Source organism: Galeopterus variegatus, unplaced genomic scaffold (assembly GCF_000696425.1).
Source record: "Galeopterus variegatus unplaced genomic scaffold, G_variegatus-3.0.2 Scaffold4780, whole genome shotgun sequence".
Lineage (NCBI taxonomy): Eukaryota > Metazoa > Chordata > Mammalia > Dermoptera > Cynocephalidae > Galeopterus > Galeopterus variegatus.
The window spans coordinates 115,476-136,624 of NW_007730891.1; the positions used below are offsets into that span (position 1 = coordinate 115,476).

The following is a 21,149-nucleotide window of genomic DNA, read 5'->3' on the forward strand; positions in this document are numbered from 1 at the left end:
CAGCACCGCACTCTACCGAGTGAGCCACAGGCCGGCCCCCATGGACTCTTTTTTTAAAGATGACCAGTAAGGGGATCTTAATCCTTGACTTGGTGATGTCAGCACCACGGTCTCCCAAGTGAGCCAACTGGCCATCCCTATATAGGGATCTGAACCCGTGGCCTTGGTGTTATCAGCACCGCACTCTACCGAGTGAGCCACAGGCCGGCCCATAAGACAGTTTTAAAAAAAATTTTTTTTTTTTGGTTGTTGTTTTGTTTTGGTGGCTGGCCAGTATGGGGATCTGAACCCTTGACCTTGGTGTTGTCAACACTGCAGTCTAACCAACTGAGCAAACTGGCCAGCCTGGAAAGTATTTCTCTGGTGTAAACTCTCTCAATCTATCGAGGACTTATTTCTGAGCAAAGCCTTTCTCATCATTACATTTCTACCAACTTGTAGTTCATTTACAATCTATGATGATCACTTTTGATAGGGCCTGTCTTCCCACTGAAAGCTTTCCTAGTCTGTCACATTCATGGGATATTTCTCAGTATTCACTTTTTAGACATATAATGTCCTAAAATATCTTCATCAATGCTGATTATAACAGAGTTGTTTCATACGTTTTCTTTGACATACAACGTGAGGTAACTGATCGCTAACTATACAACCACATACTCTGCGTTCATTTAAGCCATTCTTTGCAGATACCGTATCCTGAGGGCCTACAACTGGCAAGAGGTTTTTCCAGAATGACTACCTGTGAATTCTCTTGTGTTTAATAAGGATTGACAGGTGGGCAAAATCTTTCCCACAATCACTACATCCATAGGGTCTCTCTCCTGTATGTTTTCTTTGATGAACATTGAGCCCTGACTTTGTAGTGAAGGCTTTCCCACATTCATTGCATTTATATGGTTTCTCTCCTGTGTGAATTCTCTGATGGGTAATGAGATCATTTTTGCGCAAAGAGAATTTTCCACACTCACTACACGCAAAGGAAGTCTTTCCTGTGTGAAATCTCTGATGTTGTATGAGGCACGTCTTCTTCCTGAAGGCTTTACCACATTCATTGCATTTATATGGTTTCTCTCCAGTATGAGTTTGCTGATGTATACCTAGAGTACTCTTCATGGTGAAGGCTTTTCCACATTCATTGCATATATATGGTTTTTCCCCAGTATGAATTCGCTGATGTGCAATGAGCATGCTTTTCCCAGTTAAGCCTTTGCCACATTCACTGCATATATAGGGTTTCTCTCCTGTATGAGTGCGCCGATGTACATTGAGATGGCTCTTCTCAGTGAAGCCTTTTCCACATTCACTGCATATATAAGGTTTCTCTCCTGTATGAGTTCGTTGATGCCCAATTAGCCGGATCTTTGCTGGAAAGCCTTTTCCACATTCACTGCACACATAGGGTTTCTCTCCTGTATGAGTTCGCTGATGTACAATCAGACGGCTCTTCACAGTGAAGCCTTTCCCACAATCATTGCATATATATGGCTTCTCTGCAGTGTGAGTTCGCTGATGTACAATGAGGTCACTTTTCATGGTGAAACCTTTTCGGCATTCAGTGCATATGTAGGGTTTCTCTCCTGTATGTGTTCGCTGATGTCTGATGAGAGGGCTCTTCAAGATGAAACCTTTTCCACATTCATTGCATATATAGGGTTTCTCTCCAGTATGAGTTCGCTGATGTACAATGAGACAGTGCTTCATTGAAAAGCCTTTTCCACATTCACTGCACATATATAATTTATCTTCTGTATGAGTTTGCTGATGTGTGATAAGACTGTTCTTCAAGGTGAAGCCTTTACCGCATTTACTGCATACATAGGGTTTCTCACCAGTATGAGTGCGATGATGTGCAATAAGACGCCTCTTCTCAATGAAACCTTTTCCACATTCACTACATATATAAGGTTTCTCTCCTGTATGAGTTTTCTGATGTGTAGTGAGACTGAACTTTGTAGAGAAGGCTTTCCCACATACACTGCACCCATGAGGTTTCTCTCCTGTATGAGTTCGCTGATGATAAGTGAGCCGACACTTTTTGATGAAGGCTTTCCCACATTCACTACACGTGTAAGGCTTCTCTCCCATATGAGTTTTATGATGAATATTGAACTGTGATTTCTTGAGGAAGATTTTATCACATTCAGTGCATTCATAATGTTTCAGTCCTGTATGAGTTCTCTGATGTTCCATTAGCCTGGATTTTCTGGAGAATGCTTTACCACACATACTGCATCCATGAGGTTTTTCTCCAGTATGAACTTTTTGATGATCAGTGAATTGAGACCTCTTGATGAAGGCTTTCCCACATTCATTGCACACATGGGCTTTCTCTATCTTGTGCATTTTCCATTGTTTAATGGCCTGGGACTTATTGCTGATGGGTTTTGTACTTATAGGGAATTTAATTTCAGTATAAAATTGTTCATGGTTAGCATGAAGGGATTTTCCATCTCCATTAAACTCAGCAGAGTTCTTTAGGTTACAGCTTCTGTTCTGGTTTTCAAAACTTAAATTTGATTCTAAGGGTTTTTTACGTAAGGCAAACGTATCATGATTTTGCTCTAATGGGAAATGACCTTTGCTCTGATTAACAATATTTCCAAACACATTATGTTCATAGCATTGTTCTGTACTCTTCTGAATGTTTTGATTTTGCAAGTGATGCTGCAGAGGATCATTAACTTTCCCAATTTCTAGGAAAGAAGAGAACAGTGAATCATTCCATCATCTTGATTAAGAGTAAAATTGTTTAAAAAATACATTGGTGTAAACTGACTTTTTAATGACAACTCTATAATCAGTATAAAAGAAATTCCATGTATAAATATCTCTCATCTCTTACACATTGGTAAAACACAATAATAGAAACACATCAAAAGGTAAAAGCAGTAAGTGTACAGACAAGGCTAAATCATTCACAATGTATATATATTTGGCTGCCTTCTAAATAGGTCTTTACAAAATGTATACATAATCAAATATAAACAGGTCACTTTTAGCAGGGAACCCCAGAATATGGCAGGACACCAGATCACAGAAGTTAGAGAAAAAAGACCAAACAGGTTGATCCCAAGTGATAGGAACTGCACTCATTTATTCTACAAATATTTGTTGAATGATGAGTGACATTTTTGTGTAAGGTAACTGAACCGTGTCTGGCATAGAGACACATATTCCTTATTTTTACAGAGATTTAAAGAAAGAAAAGTCAAAGTTCACTAATGGGTTCAATAGGAGGAGCAAGAAGAGTGTTAATAAAAGTGAGGACTCAAAGATTATTCGGAAAATTATATGGCTTCAGCCACCAGGTAGGGGGAAAATCCTTACAATGAAATAATAAATATTACTAAAGTCTGGAATGAAGGGAAAATCTAGCATGCATTGTAAAACATATAAAGTTTAAAATGATTATTGCATATCCAAGTACAGAAGAAACTGGTTGAATATACAAATCTTGAAAACGTTCTTATCTGGAAATAGCAATGTGGATATCATCAACATATAAAATTATTCCAAAAAAGAGGACTGCACAAGATTGTATTTGCAAATGTGGAAAAAAGGAAGGTGAAGACACAGGGCCAAGAACGTGTTATTGCAACATGTAGAGCTTTGGAATTTGTTAAGCCCACCAAAATAAATCAAACACTGACTGTTGTGATCAGGTACACATCTAGAGACCCAGATGTATAGAACAAATACACCAGAATAGCAAATAAAATTGTAAGATCCTCCTGAAAATTGCTGAGAGTAGATTTTAAGTGTTCTTGCCACAAAAAAATGATAAGAATGTAAGGTAATGTATATGTTAATTAGCTCAATTTAGTCATTCCACATGTATACATATTTCAAAATAACATGTTGCACACAATAAACACATATAATTTTCATTTGTCAGTTAACAAGTAATAATGAATTTTTTAAAAAGAAAGTGAGATCCTCAGCGTTTGATTACAAGGTAAGTGTCATAGGCTACTGAGTGGTTATCATATTCTATAAACTTGCCATTCTTCATTCTACAGAACAACATTAAACTAATTTTCCCAAAGCACCAATCTCAAATTTAGGAGAAAGATCCTATACTTAAGACTCCAACTGATGGTCTAGATGGGTCATACTCTCTTATATTCCTATAGAAAAAGGGAGGAATGATATGCATGCAGTTAAGTGTTTAATCTTTAGGCTTGGAGTATTCCATCCCTGCACATCCCAAAGAAAGAAGTGGTCTTGACTGGCTCCTGCAAGATAACCTCTGACTCCCTGGAATATTCTGCCTGACAAAAGAGTGTCTTTTCATGCCCGAGGCCTTACCAGATAGTATATGCCAGCCTTGTGATTTATGGTTGATTCCTGTTCTTGTAAGCCTGAGGTTTTGGGCCACACTGTATCATTTTGACTTGAGGGGAAGGGGTGAGGGGAGGGGAGAGACACCAGGCTTGGGTGAGCTTCCCTGTTTGGCAACACTTCACAAATGCTGTCAAACATCCTTGTTGAAAAAATTCAGCACTGTTTGTACAACTCCACCAGTAGAGGACAACTGAAAGCTTGTACCTAGTTTCCCCTGGATTCTTCCCTACATACCTTTTATCTTTGATAATTTTAATTTGTATCATTTCACTGTCACAAACTGTAAGCATGACTATAACAGTTCCCTCCTCTCCCCACTAATGTCTACCTTCCTCATGGTAAGCAAAGTAATCGATTTAAAAAATTAGTTATATCATGCCACTCTTTTACTCAAAACTCCCTACTGTTTTTTTTAGCTCATCTGGAATGAAATCAGATGAGCTAAAATGCCCCAAGATCTAGAATGCCCTTGATAGGCAATATGTAACCTATGTACCAGAAGGTCCAGCTCCATTGTCTTTATCTCTAGTCACTTTCCCTTTTGGTCACTCTACTCTATCCCTACAAGCTTCCTAAAAGTTCCTCAACACACTCCAGATTCATTTCTCTGAACTTGCCATCATCTCACATCTGGAACACTCCTGACCCAGGAAGCCTACTCACATCCGTTACCTATCTGCTCAAATGCACCTTATTAAAGAACCATTCCCACCCTTCAAGCAGAGTGCCAAGTCCCAACACCTCCTGTTTCACTAGCTGCTTTAATTTTCCTCATAGCAATTTTTACCCCAAGACATGTTGTTTACATATTTGCTTATTACTGGTTATACAAGGGGTCTTCAAAAGCTTCTTGGAAAGATTTGTATTATCTTTCAATTCCATTTTTCCACAAACTAATTTTTTTTTTTCCTTTTTTTGTCTTTTTTCGTGTCCGGCAACAGATCGCAACCCTCAGTGTCGCGCCCATACCGGACCGGACCGGCAACAGGATCGCAACCCTCGGTGTTGCATCCGCACCTCGCTCAGCCAGTGAGCGGGAACCAGTCTGTATGTGGGATCCGAACCCTCGGCGGGAGCACTGCTGCACTCCAAGCGGCACACTGTAGCAGTGCGCCACCCGGCCAGCCCCCCACAAACTAATTTTTAAAGTACCTGCATATGGTTACTTCCACTGAGAATGAAAGAAATGTGAAGAATAGGGACAAAGTATACTGTTTTTTTGTACTACAAATACTTAGCTTCAAATATAGTAGGCTATCAAAACATAAGTTTTAAAGGAATAAACCAAGGAGGCAATTACATGTATGAAGCACACTGAAGTGTGTTTCAGAAGAGGACAGAAACTCTTTATAATCAAGATGATATCATATTACAGAGATCACCAAAAGAGAAATAGCAATCGCATATGACATATGACAGGGAACATGAGTAACTGGGATGAGCCATTATCAGAATGACAGAAAAAATAATCAATTGCACTTCTATATTCTAGCAGTAAATAATCTGAAAATGCAATTGAGAAAACAATTCCATTAACTACAGAATCAAAAAGAAAACTATACTTAGGAATAAACTTAACAAAATGCCAAACTTATATTCTGAAAGCTACAAAACATTGTTGAAAGACATTAAAGACCTAACTAGATATAAAAATGTCCAATGTTCATGGATCAGAACATTTAATATAACTAGAACAGTAATGTTCCCCAAATTGCTATACAGACTCAGTGTAATCCCTATCAAAATCCCAGCTGGCTTTTATGTTTAAAAAAAAAAAAAAAAAAAAAAGGTGATTCTAAAATTCACATGCAAATGCAAAGGACCCAGAATAGACAAAACAATCTATATATAATGTTCCAAAAACTGACTATGGAACAATCACTGGAACATCAAAATATACTGTGAATCAATAATTTTGGGACATATGTGGTGATGGTTACAAAACTAGGTAAATATATTAAAAAGCTGAACTGTACACTTTAAGTGAGCAAATCATGTGGTATGTGGCTATCTCAGCACTGCTAAAAGCTATGATGAGAACACAAAGCTTTAGGGACAGGACTGCAGTGGCAACACCTGAGATGAACCAAAGAAACTTCAGAATTAGCAAAACTAAGAAGAAAGTAATTTTTAGCACACATAATTTCTGACCTGGTTTGGGCTAGAAATAATATAGGATACAGTTAATCAACCGAAACACTAGAGAATTCTTAAGAAGACAGCTCAGCATGTAGGGAACATTCAAGGTAATGCCAGGATGAATAGAATGTGCAGTATTGAAGGAGAACCTGAACTTAAACAAGGAAGCCAAAGTATTTTTCTTGGATGGAAGATGATTCATTTCCTCACACACAAAGTGGGAATTCATTGGCCAGTTTCCATGAAGATGAGGAAACACATAAGAATAAAGTATACCTTAGATAATATTAAGGGAGAAGTCAGTTTGACAGTCTCTTCCACAGAACAAAAAAAGGTTAACTCATACAAATGAAAGAAACTTTTAAGAGTTATGAAAACAAAAGAAAATGAAAAGATAATTATGAAAACCTCAGAATGGGGAGAAAAAGAAGCTAAAGAATCACATAAATGCTCAATCAGAGACCAGGTTATCAGCATCCAAGGTGGGGTTGGATGTTATGAAGGAAAATCATTATTTCCTAAAAGGACAGGAAGGTGCAGTAGTTAAGAAAACAGTGATGAGTTCAAAGTTCTCACGTGGTGCTGATAATACCAAGGTTAAGTGTTTGGATCCCTGGGACTGGCCATCTGCCAAAAACAAACAAACAAAAAAACAAAGTTCTCTCTTTCCAGAGAGGTCTGGAAAGTGGAATTTCATAGCAAGAGAGGTGGTAATACAGGCAGAGATAATTTGACAGTGGATGAAGAAAAAAATTTGAAAATCCTAGGAAGAAGATAATTATGCAAACAAACAAAACAAGATGTATACAAAATAAACATGGAAGTGATCTTGGAAGAGAAAAGAAAGGTATATTTTCCTCTATACTCCTACAAAGAAAAACAGTTCTTACATGGGAAGGAGACATGGACAGGCTGTACTTGTGTCCTCAGACACCCTCATAGCTTTGATGCCTGTCCTGAATGAGCAGAATATGACTTCTGTGGCTGCCTGGATTACTGGTTCTTGTGGGGTACTGAATAAGCAAGCTGACAAAGTCCTTGCTATTCTAGGGAAGCCAGCAAGGCTGGCATCCCTTTTGCCTACTTCCTCCTTCTCCCTCCCTTTGAGGTCTGACCTTTTATTGAACCCAGGACCCTGGAAGCTTTGTAAATGAGAAACTTATGTTCTGATTTTGTTGATAAGTAGTTAGCTATGAATCTTCAAGTGTTGTGGCAGCTGAAAATGTTCTATAATAGTTTGGTACCAGATATAACTGATTTAATAAGCATGATTTGTTATTTTCACTGGCTTATAAAAGGAACCAAAAAATAAACTGAGATGCCTTGCATATCAGCAGCCTGCAGGGTACTCCTGACCCCATAAAATAAATCATGTCTTTCTTCATTTCCCACCATCTCCCCTTGGGGTACTGGTTGACAACAGGTTCTCTCACTCACCTGAACAGATTTGACTATGGATTTCATCTTCTATTGTCCATGGTTCTTCTCCTTGTTCCAACTTGGAGAGTGTATCTGGTTTGCTGTCTTGACACCCTGTTTATGGGAAATGATAGAAGATTTAGACATATCAAATTGGACTAGAGGGGTCAGTGACTGGCTGGCAGTGCTGCAGGTTAGGAGGAGTGGCTGGAGCTTCCTCTAACATATAATATAAATCCTTTTGGAGAGCTGCCAGGCCCACATGCCCCAAGTCAGTCACGCAGAAACAGGCAGGCATTGCAGGACCCCCAGCCCAGTCCACTGCCTGCCTCCCAGAGAGGCCTGAGAGCCACCGGGCCCACAAACCCCAACTCAGCCACACTGGAAAAGGCAGGCACCACAAGACCCCCGGAACAAGCCAGTGCCCGCTGCCCAGAGAGGCCTGAGAGCTGCCAGACCCACATGCTCTGAGTCAGCCATGCTGGAAAAGGCAGGCGCCACAGGACCACCAGCCCAGGCCAGTACCTGCCACTCAGAAGCCTGACAAATGCCAGGCCCACACACCCCAAGTCAGCCATGCTGGAACAGGCGGACACTGCAGGACCCCCAACCCAGGCTGGTGCCCACTGCCCAGAGAGCCCTGAGAGACACCAGGACCACATGCCCCAAGTCACCTGGGTCAGAACAGGCAGGCACCACAAGACCCCCAGCCCAGGCTAGTTCTTGCTGCCCAGAATTGGCAGTCCCTTCAGGATCCAGGCCAGACATCAGGGTGGAATGAATGGACCATGATACGCCCTGCCACAATGACTAAACACCAACGGAAAGATAACAGAAATATGAAAAATCAAGAAAGTACATCACCATCAAAGGAAAGTAATAACTCTCAAGCTCAAGATCCTATAGAACAGGAAGTCCTTGAAATGACTGACAAGGAATTTAGAGCAACAATTCTAAGAAAACTAAATGAGATACAAGAAAACTCAGACAACGCAATGAAATGAGAAAAAATATACAGGATCTGAAAAAAGAAATGTACAAAGAAATCAATACCCTGAAAAAGAATGTAGCAGAGCTTGTGGAGCTGAAGAATTCATCCAACAAAATAAAAAACACAACAGAGAGTCTAACCAGCAGGCTAGAACAAGCAGAAGAGAGAATTTCTGACCTTGAATCAGGCTGTTTGAATTAACACAGGCAGAGCAGGAAAAAGAAAAAAGAATTTTAAAAATTGAAGAAAATCTAAGAGAAGTAACAGACAACCTTAAGCTCTCAAATATCTGAATCATGGGTATTCCAGAAGGGGAGGAAAAAGGAAATGGCATTGAAAACGTATTCAACAAAATAATAGCAGAAAACATCCCAGGTATAGGAAAAGTCACACATCTTCAGATTTAGGAGGCCCAAAGATCACCAAACATATTTAACCCAAAAAGGTACTCTCCAAGACATGTTATAGTCACACTGGCAAAACTCAAAGACAAAGAGAGAATCTTAAAAGCTGCAAGAAAGAAGGGCTGGCCCGTGGCTCACTCGGGAGAGTGTGGTGCTGATAACACCAAGGCCACGGGTTCAGATCCTATATAGGGATGACCGGTTGGCTCACTGGCTGAGCGTGACAACACCAAGTCAAGGGTTAAGAACCCCTTACCGGTCATCTTTAAAAAAAAAAAAAAAAAGCTGCAAGAGAGAAGTGGCAAGTCACCTATAAGGGAGCCCCAATCAGACTAACATCAGGCTTTTCATCAGAAACCCTAAAAGCCAGAAAAGAATGGGATGATATATTCAAAATACTAAAGGACAAAAATTGCCAGCCAAGAATACTTTACCCAGCAAGGCTATCCTTCTGAAATGAAGGACAAATAGTATATTTCTCAGACAAACAAAAACTGCAGGAGTTCACCACCACACAACCAGCCTTACAAGAAATTCTCAAGGAAGTACTGGGTTTGATATTCGAAAAACAGCCATCACTGTCATGAATACTCAAGAAAGAACAAAACCTACCAGTAAAACAAAAATGCTAACAATAGAGAAAAAGTAGTTTATCTACCACCCCAAGAAAGCATCAAATACAGAAGATAAACAGAAAATCAGAAAGGAACAAAGGATACTTAAGACAGCTAAACAGAAAGCAATGAAATGCTAGGAGTAAATAAACACCTTTCAATAATAACTCTAAATATAAAGAGATTAAATACCCAACTCAAAAGACACAGACTGAATGACTGGATTAAAAAAAGGGACCCAACAATATGCTGCCTTCGAGAGACTCACCTCACCTGTAAAGACACACATAGACTAAGAGTGAAAGAATGGAACAAGATATACCATGCAAATAGAAATGAAAAATAAGCTGGAGTAGCTATTCTCATATCAGATAAAATAGACTTTAAAGCAAAAACCATAAAAAGAGATAAAAAAAAGGCCACTATATAATGATAATCATATAATCCATCAAGAAGACACAACAATAATAAATACATATGCACCCAATGTCAGAGCAGCCAGATTTATACAGCAAACACTATTAGATCTAAAGAATGAGATAGATATTAACACCATAATAGCAGGGGACCTGAACACCCCACTCTCAACATTGGACAGATCATCTAGGCAAAAAATCAATAGAGAAACACAAGATCTAACACTTTAGACCAACTGGACTGGCAGATAACCATAGAACATTCCATCTAACAACCTCAGAATATTCATTCTTCTCATCAGCTCATGGAACATTCTCCAAGACAGACCACATGTTAGCTCACAAAGCAAGTCTCAATAAATTCAAAAAATTGGAATCATTCCGTGTATTTTTTCAGATCACAATGGATTAAAATTAGAAATAAATAACAAATGAAACTCTGGAAACTATAAAAAAAACGTGGAAATTAAAAAACATTCTACTTAATGACATATGGGTCCAAGAAGAAATTAAACAGGAAATCAAAAAAATTCTTGAAACTAATGAAAATAATGACACATCATACCAAAACCTATGGGATACTGCAAAAGCCATACAAAGGGGTAAATTTATCTCATTAAATGCTTACTTCAGAAGAATAGAAAGATGGCAAATAAACCAACTAACACTTCACCTTAAAGAAGTAGAAAAACAAGAACAATCCAAACCCAAAGTTAGCAGATGGAAAGAAATAATTAAAATCAAAGCAGAACTAAATGAAATAGGAACCCCAAAAATGATACAAAAGATCAATGAAACAAAAAGTTGGCTTTTTGAAAAGATACATAAAATTGACAAACCTTTAGCAAGGCTAACTATGAAAAGAACAGGAACTAGAAAAGGATGCCCACTCTCACCACTCCTATTCAACATAGTGTTGGAAGTACTAGCCAGAGCAATCAGAGGGAAGGAAATAAAGCGCATCCAGATTGAAAAAGATGAAGTCAAACTGTCCCTGTTTGAGGATGATATGATCCTATATATTGAACAGCCTAAAGCCTCTACAAAAATGCTCTTAGAGTTGATAAATGATTTCAGCAAAGTTGCAGGATACAAAATCAACACACAAATATCAGTAGCATTTCTATACTCCAACAGTGAACATGCAGAAAAAGAAATCAAGAAAGCTAGCCCATTTATAATAGCCACCAAAAAATAAAATACTTAGGAATAAAGTTAACCAAGGATGTGAAAAATCTCTATGAAAAGAACTACAAACCACTGTCGAGAGAAATTAAAGAGGATGCAAGAAGATGGAAGGATATCCCATGCTCTTGGGTTAGAAGAATTAACATTGTGAAAATGTCCATATTACCCAAAGTGATCTACAGATTTAATGCAATCCTCATCAAAATTCCAATGACATTTTTCTCAGAAATGGAAAAATCTATCCAGACATTTATATGGAATAACAAAAGACCACATATAGCCAAAGCAATCCTGAGCAAAAAAAATAAATAAATCTGGAGGCATAACACGACCTTACTTTAAACTATATTACAAAACTATAATAACCAAAGAAGCATGTGTAATGTATTGAATTATATCCCCCCAAAACTCCCTGAAGCTTGAATTGTGACCCCCAAGTTTTATGTATTAGAAACTTAGCTCCCACTGTGACTGTTAAGAGGGTGGGAAATCCTATTATGGTAACTGAAAGGTGGAGCCTTGAAGAGGTTATTGGGTTGTAGGACCATGCAGGAGTGAATGGATTAAAAACAGTGGTCAGCGGTATGGTTCTGAGGTCTTTAAAAGGAGAGGAATGTCTATCTCTTTCTGCTCTCTCTGCTTCCACCATCTTGCAATGTGAGACCTCTGGGTCAATGTTGCCACCACCAGATGCACTTTGAACTTCCCATCCTCAGAAACTGTAAGCAATAAATTTTGTTTCTTTATAAATGACCCAGTTTCAGGTATTCTGTTATAAGCAACAAAAACAGAATACAGCACAGCATAAAAACAGACACACGGATCAATGGAATAGAATAGAGAACACAGAAACCCATACACCTACAGCCGTCTGATCTTTGACAAAGGCACCAAGCCTTTAAACTGGGGAAGAGACTACCTCTTCAGCAAATGGTGCTGAGAAAATTGGATATTCATATGTAGGAGAATGAAACTAGACCCATACCCCTCTCCATATACCAAAATCAACTCAAAATGGATTAAAGAATTAGATATACATCCTGAAACAATAAAACTCCTTACAGAAAACATAGGGGAAAGACTCCAGGAAGTAGGAGTGGGTACAGACTTCAGGAACATGACCCCAAAAGCCTAGACAACTAAAGGAAAAATAAACAAATGGTATTATATCAAACTAAAAAGCTTCTGCACAGGAAAAGAAACAATCAACAGAGTGAAAAGACAACAGAGTGGGAGAAAGTATTTGCAAAATATACATCTGACAAGGGATTAATATCCAGAATATACAAGGAACTCAAACAACTTTACAGTGAAAAAACAAACAACTCAACTAAAAAATGGGCAAAGGAGTTGAATAGGAATTTCTCAAAGGAAGATATACGAATGGCCAACAGACACATGAAAAAATGCTCAACCTCACTCAGCATTCAGGAAATGAAAATCAAAACCACGTTGAGATACCATCTCACTCCAGTCAGGATGGCTAATATCCAAAAACGTATTAGCTGAGATATAACTGAGAATGATAAATGCTGGCAAGGTTATATCAAACTAAAAAGCTTCTGCACAGGAAAAGAAACAATCAACAGAGTGAAAAGACAACATAGTGGGAGAAAATATTTGCAAAATACATATCTGACAAGGGATTAATATCCAGAATATACAAGGAACTCAAACAACTTTACAGTGAAAAAACAAACAACTCAATTAAAAAATGGGCAAAGGAGCTGAATAGGAATTTCTCAAAGGAAGATATACAAATAGCCAACAGACACATGAAAAAATGCTCAACATCACTCAGCATTCGGGAAATTTAAATCAAAACCACTTTGAGATACCATCTCACTCCAGTCAGGATGGCTAATATCCAAAAATGTATTAGCTGAGATATAACTGAGAATGATAAATGCTGGCAAGGTTTTAGAGAAAAAGGAACTCTCATACACTGTTGGTGGGACTGCAAAATGGTGTAGCCTTTATGGAAAATGGTATGGAGGGTCCTCAAACAATTACAGATAAATCTACCACATTACCCAGCTATTCTACTGCTGGGAATATACCCAGAGGAACGGAAGTCATCATGCTGAAGGGATACCTGTACTCCAATATGTATTGCAGCACTATTTACATAGCCAAGAGTTGGAACCAGCCTAAATGTCCATTATGAGATGAGTGGATAAGGAAACTGTGGTATAGCTACACAATGGAGTTCTACTATGTTATAAAAAAAAATTCACAACAACATGGATGGACTTAAAATATTAAGTGAAACAAGTCAGGCACAGAAAGAGAAATACCACATGTTCTCATTTATTTGAGGGAACTAAAAATAAATAAATAAATAAACAATATACACAGAAACAAATGGGGAAGAAGACACAACAAAAAATTCCTTGAGCTTGTTAAGAAAAGTGAACAGATATGATGTAGTTGTGGGGGGTGGGGAAGAGGAACAGGTAATGGGTCATGAAAATCAACTACAATGTATACTGAGAAGTTAAAATAAATAAATAATGCCACAACCATAAAAATTAATTAATTAATTAATTAATTAAAATAAATCCTTTTGATTTAACAACAACAAAAAAAACCCAAATGGGCTGGAGTATGTCAAGAAGGGAGAATGTTACATTTCAGGGACTAAACAAATTTCACATCTGTAACATCAGGCTTTCTCTCAGGAGAGGGTAGATTATACACTCTTGTGTGGGTCAAGAGGGATCTGAGAATCTACCACTTCAGAGCATTGCAGGTATTCTAAAGAGTTAAGCAGCTAAGAAAGAAAGGCCACTGACTGGATGCTCTCTGAGTGACACTGGGCAGCTGTCCTCACCCAGTGATACCAGGTTTCTGTAGTTTTCCAACATTACATCCCGGTACAGGTCCTTCTGAGCAGGGGCCAGGAGCTGCCACTCCTCCCAGGTGAACTCCACAGCCACATCCTTCAGTGTCAACAATTCCTGTAATAACAAAGTCCTATTTAATGAAGTGATATTCTTTTGGTGATATGGAAAGAATATAAAGGAAATTATCCTGCTAATTTTTGCCACATAGGAAATTGGTGGTTTTTTCCTTAATACATTGTAATAGAATAAAAATCCTAGTAAAATAGTCTGTAAATGTGCAGTCACCCATTCATTGAACAAAGGTAAAAATTCAATAAAGTTTCTGTAATATATAGTCATTAAATCCTCTTGCTAATGTAGGAACATCTGCAGCATATAGCATTTATTTGCCAATACCAAGCTGTACGCTAATTATAAGTAGATGAAAAATACAGATTCTTAAATTCACTGTGAGCCTTCAATCCAATATCAAAATTAGTAGTGAAGAGACCACAGATACTAGTATCACATAACAATACATACTAAATAACTATGGTTAATATATTGAATAAAATAAAAGAGAGTGTATAAAGCACAAGAGATTATTAGCAAAGTTGGAAAAAAGTTATTCTTAATAGAATATATATATATATGTATAGATACACAGATCCATGTATATACACAGGCAACTGCATATGTATGTGTACACATTAGTAAACAGAGTTAATACCATATTAGAAACAATAAAGAAACTGTTGTAGTAAATCTGCTTTTGCATTTATGAGAAGGCTGCAGTTAAAGGCACCATCTACCACATCACCTCTATGAAGTACCATCAGAGGTCTATGTGAGTCTCACAATTATATGCAACAAAACATTAATATCCCTCAAGAAACTGGCCTGCTTTCTCACAATTGATGTAAAGTATCGTGATTCTCTTGTATGGCTGTCAGGGATATCAGATGCAAGTTGATGGCTAATGTCACCCACAGGTCCTGCACAATCACTTATTATGTCTCAACATAATTCACATAGTATGAATTCTATGAACAATATATTCCTGATCCTACTTTGCCTAGAATTCTCCAGATCCTACTATTCTTAATTTACATTTTTCTCTTTAATTGCACTGATTTGTACAAGCTTCTATAAACTCACTGGGGAGTAAAGGAAAGAATAAACAAACCAACAGTCACCTGGGTCTGCACCATTTTCCTCTGAATCTGGGAAATGGCTGCTAACTGGGATGCTCTGTCTTTGCCTCTTCTGGATCAACTCTAAATTTCTGTTCAAAAAGTTCAGTCTCCAGTCAAGGGTGTCCCCAGAAATAATGACACCCAAGTCTTGGAATCTCCTCCTCCTTCCTTCACTTGATTTCTCTTGTTCTCAGCACCTGTGGGCTGAAGAACAAATTACTCTGAGTGATACATTCTTTTTAGGCCTGGAGTTGTCACTGTTGCTGTATACTCCCCTTAAATCAAGGCCCCAAAATATCTATCTGTCCTATTTTTTATCCACTTCTCAATACCCTGTAAATTATAAGTATATATATCTATAAAGGATATGCAATAAAACTATCCTTGAGAAATAATAAAACTGAAATAAAGACATCTTCAGAAAAACCAAAGAGAATTCATCAGAAGACCTGTATTAGAGAAAATGCTAATGAGTATTCTTCAACAAAAGAAGAGAAGCAGAAGGTATGAAGAGGAACAAAACTGGTAAGTGAGATGTCAAGTACCGACTGGAAAAATAATAATGATAATAATATTACAAAAGGTTTTAATACATAAAGATCTAAAATATACCATGAACATATAAATTAGGAAGATTATGAGTGAAAAAGTATTCTAAGAAAGCTGCACAACAGGAGAAGAATATAAAAGTACTAATTACCATACATTGACAAATAAAGTTTGTATGTTATTTGTAATCTCTAGTGTCAGCAATAAAACTAATAATTTTTTAGAACATACCTCATTTCCAGGTTAAAAGAGAGGCCCATGATTTCTTTTTTTTTTTTTTTTTTTCCTTTTTTGTCTTTTTTTACTGACCGGCAACGGGATCGTAACCCTCAGTGTTGCGCCCGCACCTCGCTCAACCAGTGAGCGGGAACCGGTCTCCACATGGGATCCGAACCCTCGGCAGGAGCGCCGCCGCGCTTCCAAGCGGCGCACTCTCCAGCGCACCACCTAGCCGGCCCGAGGCCCATGATTTCTGTGGCAACTATTCAACTCTACTGTTGAAGCTCAAAAACAACCATATACAAGGGCCAGCCCGTGGCTCACTCGGTAGAGTGCGGTGCTGATAACACCAAGGCCATGGGTTCGGATCCCTATATAGGGATGGCCGGTTCACTCACTGGCTGAGCGTGGTGCTGACAACACCAAGCCAAGGGTTGAGATCCCCTTACCGGTCATCTTTAAAAAAAAAAAAAAACAACCATATACAAAATATAAACAAATAGGTGTACCTGGGTTCCAATAAAACTTTAGTAACAAAACCAGGCACTGGACCAACCTTGGTTGCCCAACCTTGAATTAGCACAGAAAAGCCATATGATCATGTAAATCAAGGGTCAGTAACATAGCATCCAGGGCCTGGACCACCTGTTTTGTAAATAAACTTCTGTGGGAAAACTGCCAGATACATTACTTGACTTACTGTCTCAGTCTGTTTTCACATTACAATGGCAGAGTTGAGAATCTGGGTCTAGAAACATTATCCAATAAAATGCAGTTTGAAAAAATAATCAAAAATGACTTTTGAATATGAAGGACAAATTATTAGTATTGCTTAATATGTCTGTATACCTTTTTAGTCAGAAGACTGGATATAAAATTTAAATAGAAAAATCCTATATCATCCAAAAGCATACACAAGTCAAAAGTCAGTGTTAAAGGGCCGGCCCGTGGCTCACTCGGGAGAGTGTGGTGCTGATAACACCAAGGCCCCGGGTTCGGATCCCATATAGGGATGGCCAGTTAGCTCACTGGCTGAGAGTGGTGCTGACAACACCAAGTCAAGGGTTAAGATCCCCTTACCGGTCATCTTTAAAAAAAAAAAAAGTCAGTGTTAAAGAGCAGAACATTTCTTGGGAATAATTTAACAATCTATTGAAAATTGCCGGGCCGGCCCGTGGCTCACTTGGGAGAGTGCGGTGCTGATAACACCAAGGCCCCGGGTTCGGATCCCATATAGGGATGGCCGGTTCGCTCACTGGATGAGCATGGTGCTGACAACACCAAGTCAAGGGTTAAGATCCCCTTACCGGTCACCTTTAAAAAAAAAAAGAAAATTGCCAATAACCAAAAACTCCATTTCTAGGAATTTCTGAAAAAGAAATACTGGCGAAAGTGTGATATCTAACTGGTTATTTTTATTTTCTACATTGTATTTTTCATAAGTACAGATACATTTAAACAAGAAAAATAACAGCATTCTACATTTAAAATGAAATTGCTGTGGGTAGGCCATTAATGTAAGTCCATGGCTTTATATGTTTTTATTACCACGAAAAAGAAAGAGAAGCAAGGAAGGAGGGAGAGAGAAAATGAATCAGAAAAACAAATTTTACAAAAGACAAAACCATAAATAACCCTGTAAGATAACTCTGAGGAAGAGATTTTAACTTCTCTTTTTGTTAATGAGGAAAGACACAGGGCACACATATCACACAATGAGCAAAAGGCAGAACCAGGATTGAAAACACAGGTTCATTTCATTCCAAAATCCACTTTCTTCCACTTTACACCTAGCCAAAATTATTTGTAAGTAAGGTATCTGCTTATTAAGTAAACAAAGTAAGCAACTAAACGGCTATATTAGTAGAATACTCGTGATATGATTGCAGAATTATTTAGAGAAATGACATTGATGTCAGCAACTTAGAAATGCACCAAAATCAACAACAAAAAAGGACTGTTTCATGAACAAAGGGATGGATAGACACTTCAGTAATTGGTAGAGATAATCTAGTAGAATGTTAATGTAAAATCTAGGTGACAGGCATATGAGTGAATAATTTTAAACTTCTCTCAATATTTCTATAGGTTTGAAAATTTTCACAGTAATGTGTTGGGCAGAGAGAAAAACACTAATATAAAGAATTTGGGCCGGCCCGGTGGCGCACTGGATAGTGCGCCGCTTGGGAAGCGCGGCGGCGCTCCCGTCCGAGGGTTCGGATCCCACATACGGACCGGTTCCTGCTCACTGGCTGAGCGGGGCGTGGGAGCAACGCCGAGGGTTGCAATCCCGTTGCCGGTCCCCGGTCTGGTACGGGGGCAACACTGAGGGTTGCGATCCGTTGCCAGACATGGAAAAAAGACAAAAGACAAAAAAAAAAAAAAAAGAATTCAGTTAAGGTGGCCAAATATAAATATCTAAAATTAATTGCTCTTTTGTTATAAAAAATTATAAGAAAAGGAAAGTCATATAATAATAACACATTGCCATAAAAGTAAATAGTCTAGAGATGAAAGGCAGGAAAACAAGTCCATGGGTGTTGTCGACCAGTACCCTGAGGGGAAACAGTGGGAAATGAGGAAAGACATGATGTATTTTATGGGATCAGAAGTACCCTGCAGGCTGCTGGCCTGCAAGGCATCTTAGTCGATTTTAGGTTCCTTTTTATAAGCCAATGAAAATAACAAATCGCACTGATTAAATCAATTATATCTGGTACCAAGCTATTTATATAGAACAAAACATTTTCAGCTGCCACAGTGCTTGAAGATTCATAGCTAACTACTTATCAACAAAATAAGAACATAAGTTTCTCATTTACAAAGCTTCCAGGGTCCTGGGTTCAATCAAAGGTCAGACCTCAAAGAGAGGGAGAAGGGGGAAGTAGGCAAAAGGGGTGCCAGCCTTGCTGGCTTTCCTAGAATAGCAAGGACTTTGTCAACTTGATTATTCCGTACCCCACATATGGGTAAATGCATAATCATAAAATGTTCCTACAAATAATACCAAATAGGGCTGGCCAGTTAGCTCACTTGGTTAGAGTGTGGTGCTAATAATACCAAAATCAAGGGTCCAGATCCCCTTATTGGCCAGCCGGCCAAAAAGAAAAAAAAAAATTTACCTAAATATTTTAAAACATTTCACTTTTATCCAAATGTATGCATACACTTAATGCAAAACTACTCATAAGACCACCGGTTCAAACATTAAAAATAATTTGTGTTTATCACAAGAAATGAAGTGGAAAAAAAAGAAAATCCTAGCACCATTTACATAATCTGAATTATGAATATTAAGTACATAACAACACAAACCTAAAACTGAAATATTCCAAAAATTTGACAAGTGTTATCATTGAGTAACAAAACTTACCATGACAGAGATGTCATTTTACTTGTGTCAGAAAGAACCTGAAAAGAAAAATCCAAGAGGAATATGCTGCAAACTTGCAGGACAAAGGGTAAGAAACACATCTTAAATATAAAAATGTACTACTTTTAGATATCCCGGATCAATGATCTCGCCAAAAACTTTTATTTCTGAGGATTCAAGAGTAAGGGGTCTTCAGTGGGACCCTATCAGGAAAAAGAAGAAGAAGAGACGTATGGGTGATGTAGGGTGCCAAAGGGGACTTGAAGTCGTGGAGAAGGGTCTTGTACCTAAAGAGTTGAAGGGGACTGTTAACGCGCATCAACCCTGTTCCTGCATCCAAGATTTGAGCTCGACCCACCACCAGCCTTGGTACTCAAACCTACAAAGTTGCAGCCCACACGCACATCTGTACCACAAACACTTACACCACCACCACGGTTAATTCTAAAAGCTGGACCAGAAGCTCCTGTACATTAAACCCCGAAACAGTTCCTCGATCATTCAGCTCCAAACAAAACCAGAACCATCTACCGCATTCGCTGACAAACACAGCCCCCAGTTCGCCCTACAGACAGAGCAAGCAGCGAAGACACAAAATGTGACCTTGGCGCTCAGTGGTTGACCTCTAGAGATCACACACCACAAGAGCACTCCGTAACTGATGCCAAAGGCACCCCGACCACACCCTATCACGGACTCCTTAGAGGTCCCCTGCAATAGAGAATCCACCCGCGCGGTCCTCTCCACGGAATACCACTTGCGTCACCAAACGCAAACGTCGACAAACCCCGCCCCTCACCATTGTCCGCGAACAGACTCAGCCGCCGACCTGATTTCCTCCAGACACCAAAGCGACCCGCCGGTGGCTGGACGTACCTCCCCGAACTTGGTCTGCTCTGGCCTCATCTCTCACCTTCTTACCGCCCTACGGTGGCGAAGGAGGGTCAGAGACGTAAAGACAGCCGGATTTCTAGGGTTTACTCAGAGGCAAGATGGCAGCGCCCTTGTCGCCGTGGCCCCGTGGGGGTGGCCATCTTTTAGTATCTGACGTACAGAAGGCAAAGTGGCCGTTATTGTTCTAGCGACCAGGGATGGCTGGGAAGGTGAAAGGTGATTGAAACTGTCCCATTTCCTGACACCTCAACCCTTAAAAAAATGGGTCGACGTGTATTAGGCCCCAGCTTACACAGGACAAAAATGGCGTGTGAACTGAGTAGAAAAGATGGTGGCGACATTTAACCATTTTGTACGAAGCTGGGAAACGGCCCAACGGGCGCAACCATCTTACAGGAAGTTGAGGTATCCGGGCAGCACAGAAAACGCTTTAGGGCAGTGGAAACTGCCGACAGAGGATCGTTCCGCGGAATTTCTATCAGAAAGTGGCTTGAAGTGACTTTTGAATGTAAAACAAGGTTTGGAGAAGCTCTGTCGATCCAAGGATGGCGATCATAAACTAGGAAATGAAAGTG

At 39.0% G+C, this 21,149-nt stretch overlaps 1 protein-coding gene across 2 annotated transcripts; it reads right to left on the reverse strand.

The window, feature by feature from the left end:
• Positions 1–278: 278 nt before the first annotated feature.
• ZNF615 (zinc finger protein 615) lies at positions 279–20,551 on the reverse strand. 2 transcript variants are annotated; one of them, XM_008588339.1, is made up of 5 exons: positions 19,681–20,213; positions 15,540–15,743; positions 14,352–14,478; positions 7,924–8,019; positions 279–2,696 (listed from the first exon to the last, which is right to left on the reverse strand). In XM_008588339.1, exons 2-5 carry the CDS (start codon positions 15,552–15,554, stop codon positions 739–741), a joined length of 2,196 nt encoding a protein of 731 aa, XP_008586561.1. In that variant the 5' UTR covers positions 15,555–15,743; positions 19,681–20,213; the 3' UTR covers positions 279–738. The 2 variants fall into 2 exon arrangements, with proteins under 2 accessions (XP_008586561.1, XP_008586562.1); XM_008588340.1 differs by lacking the exons at positions 15,540–15,743; positions 19,681–20,213 and adding an exon at positions 20,480–20,551.
• Between the last annotated feature and the right edge of the window lie 598 nt (positions 20,552–21,149).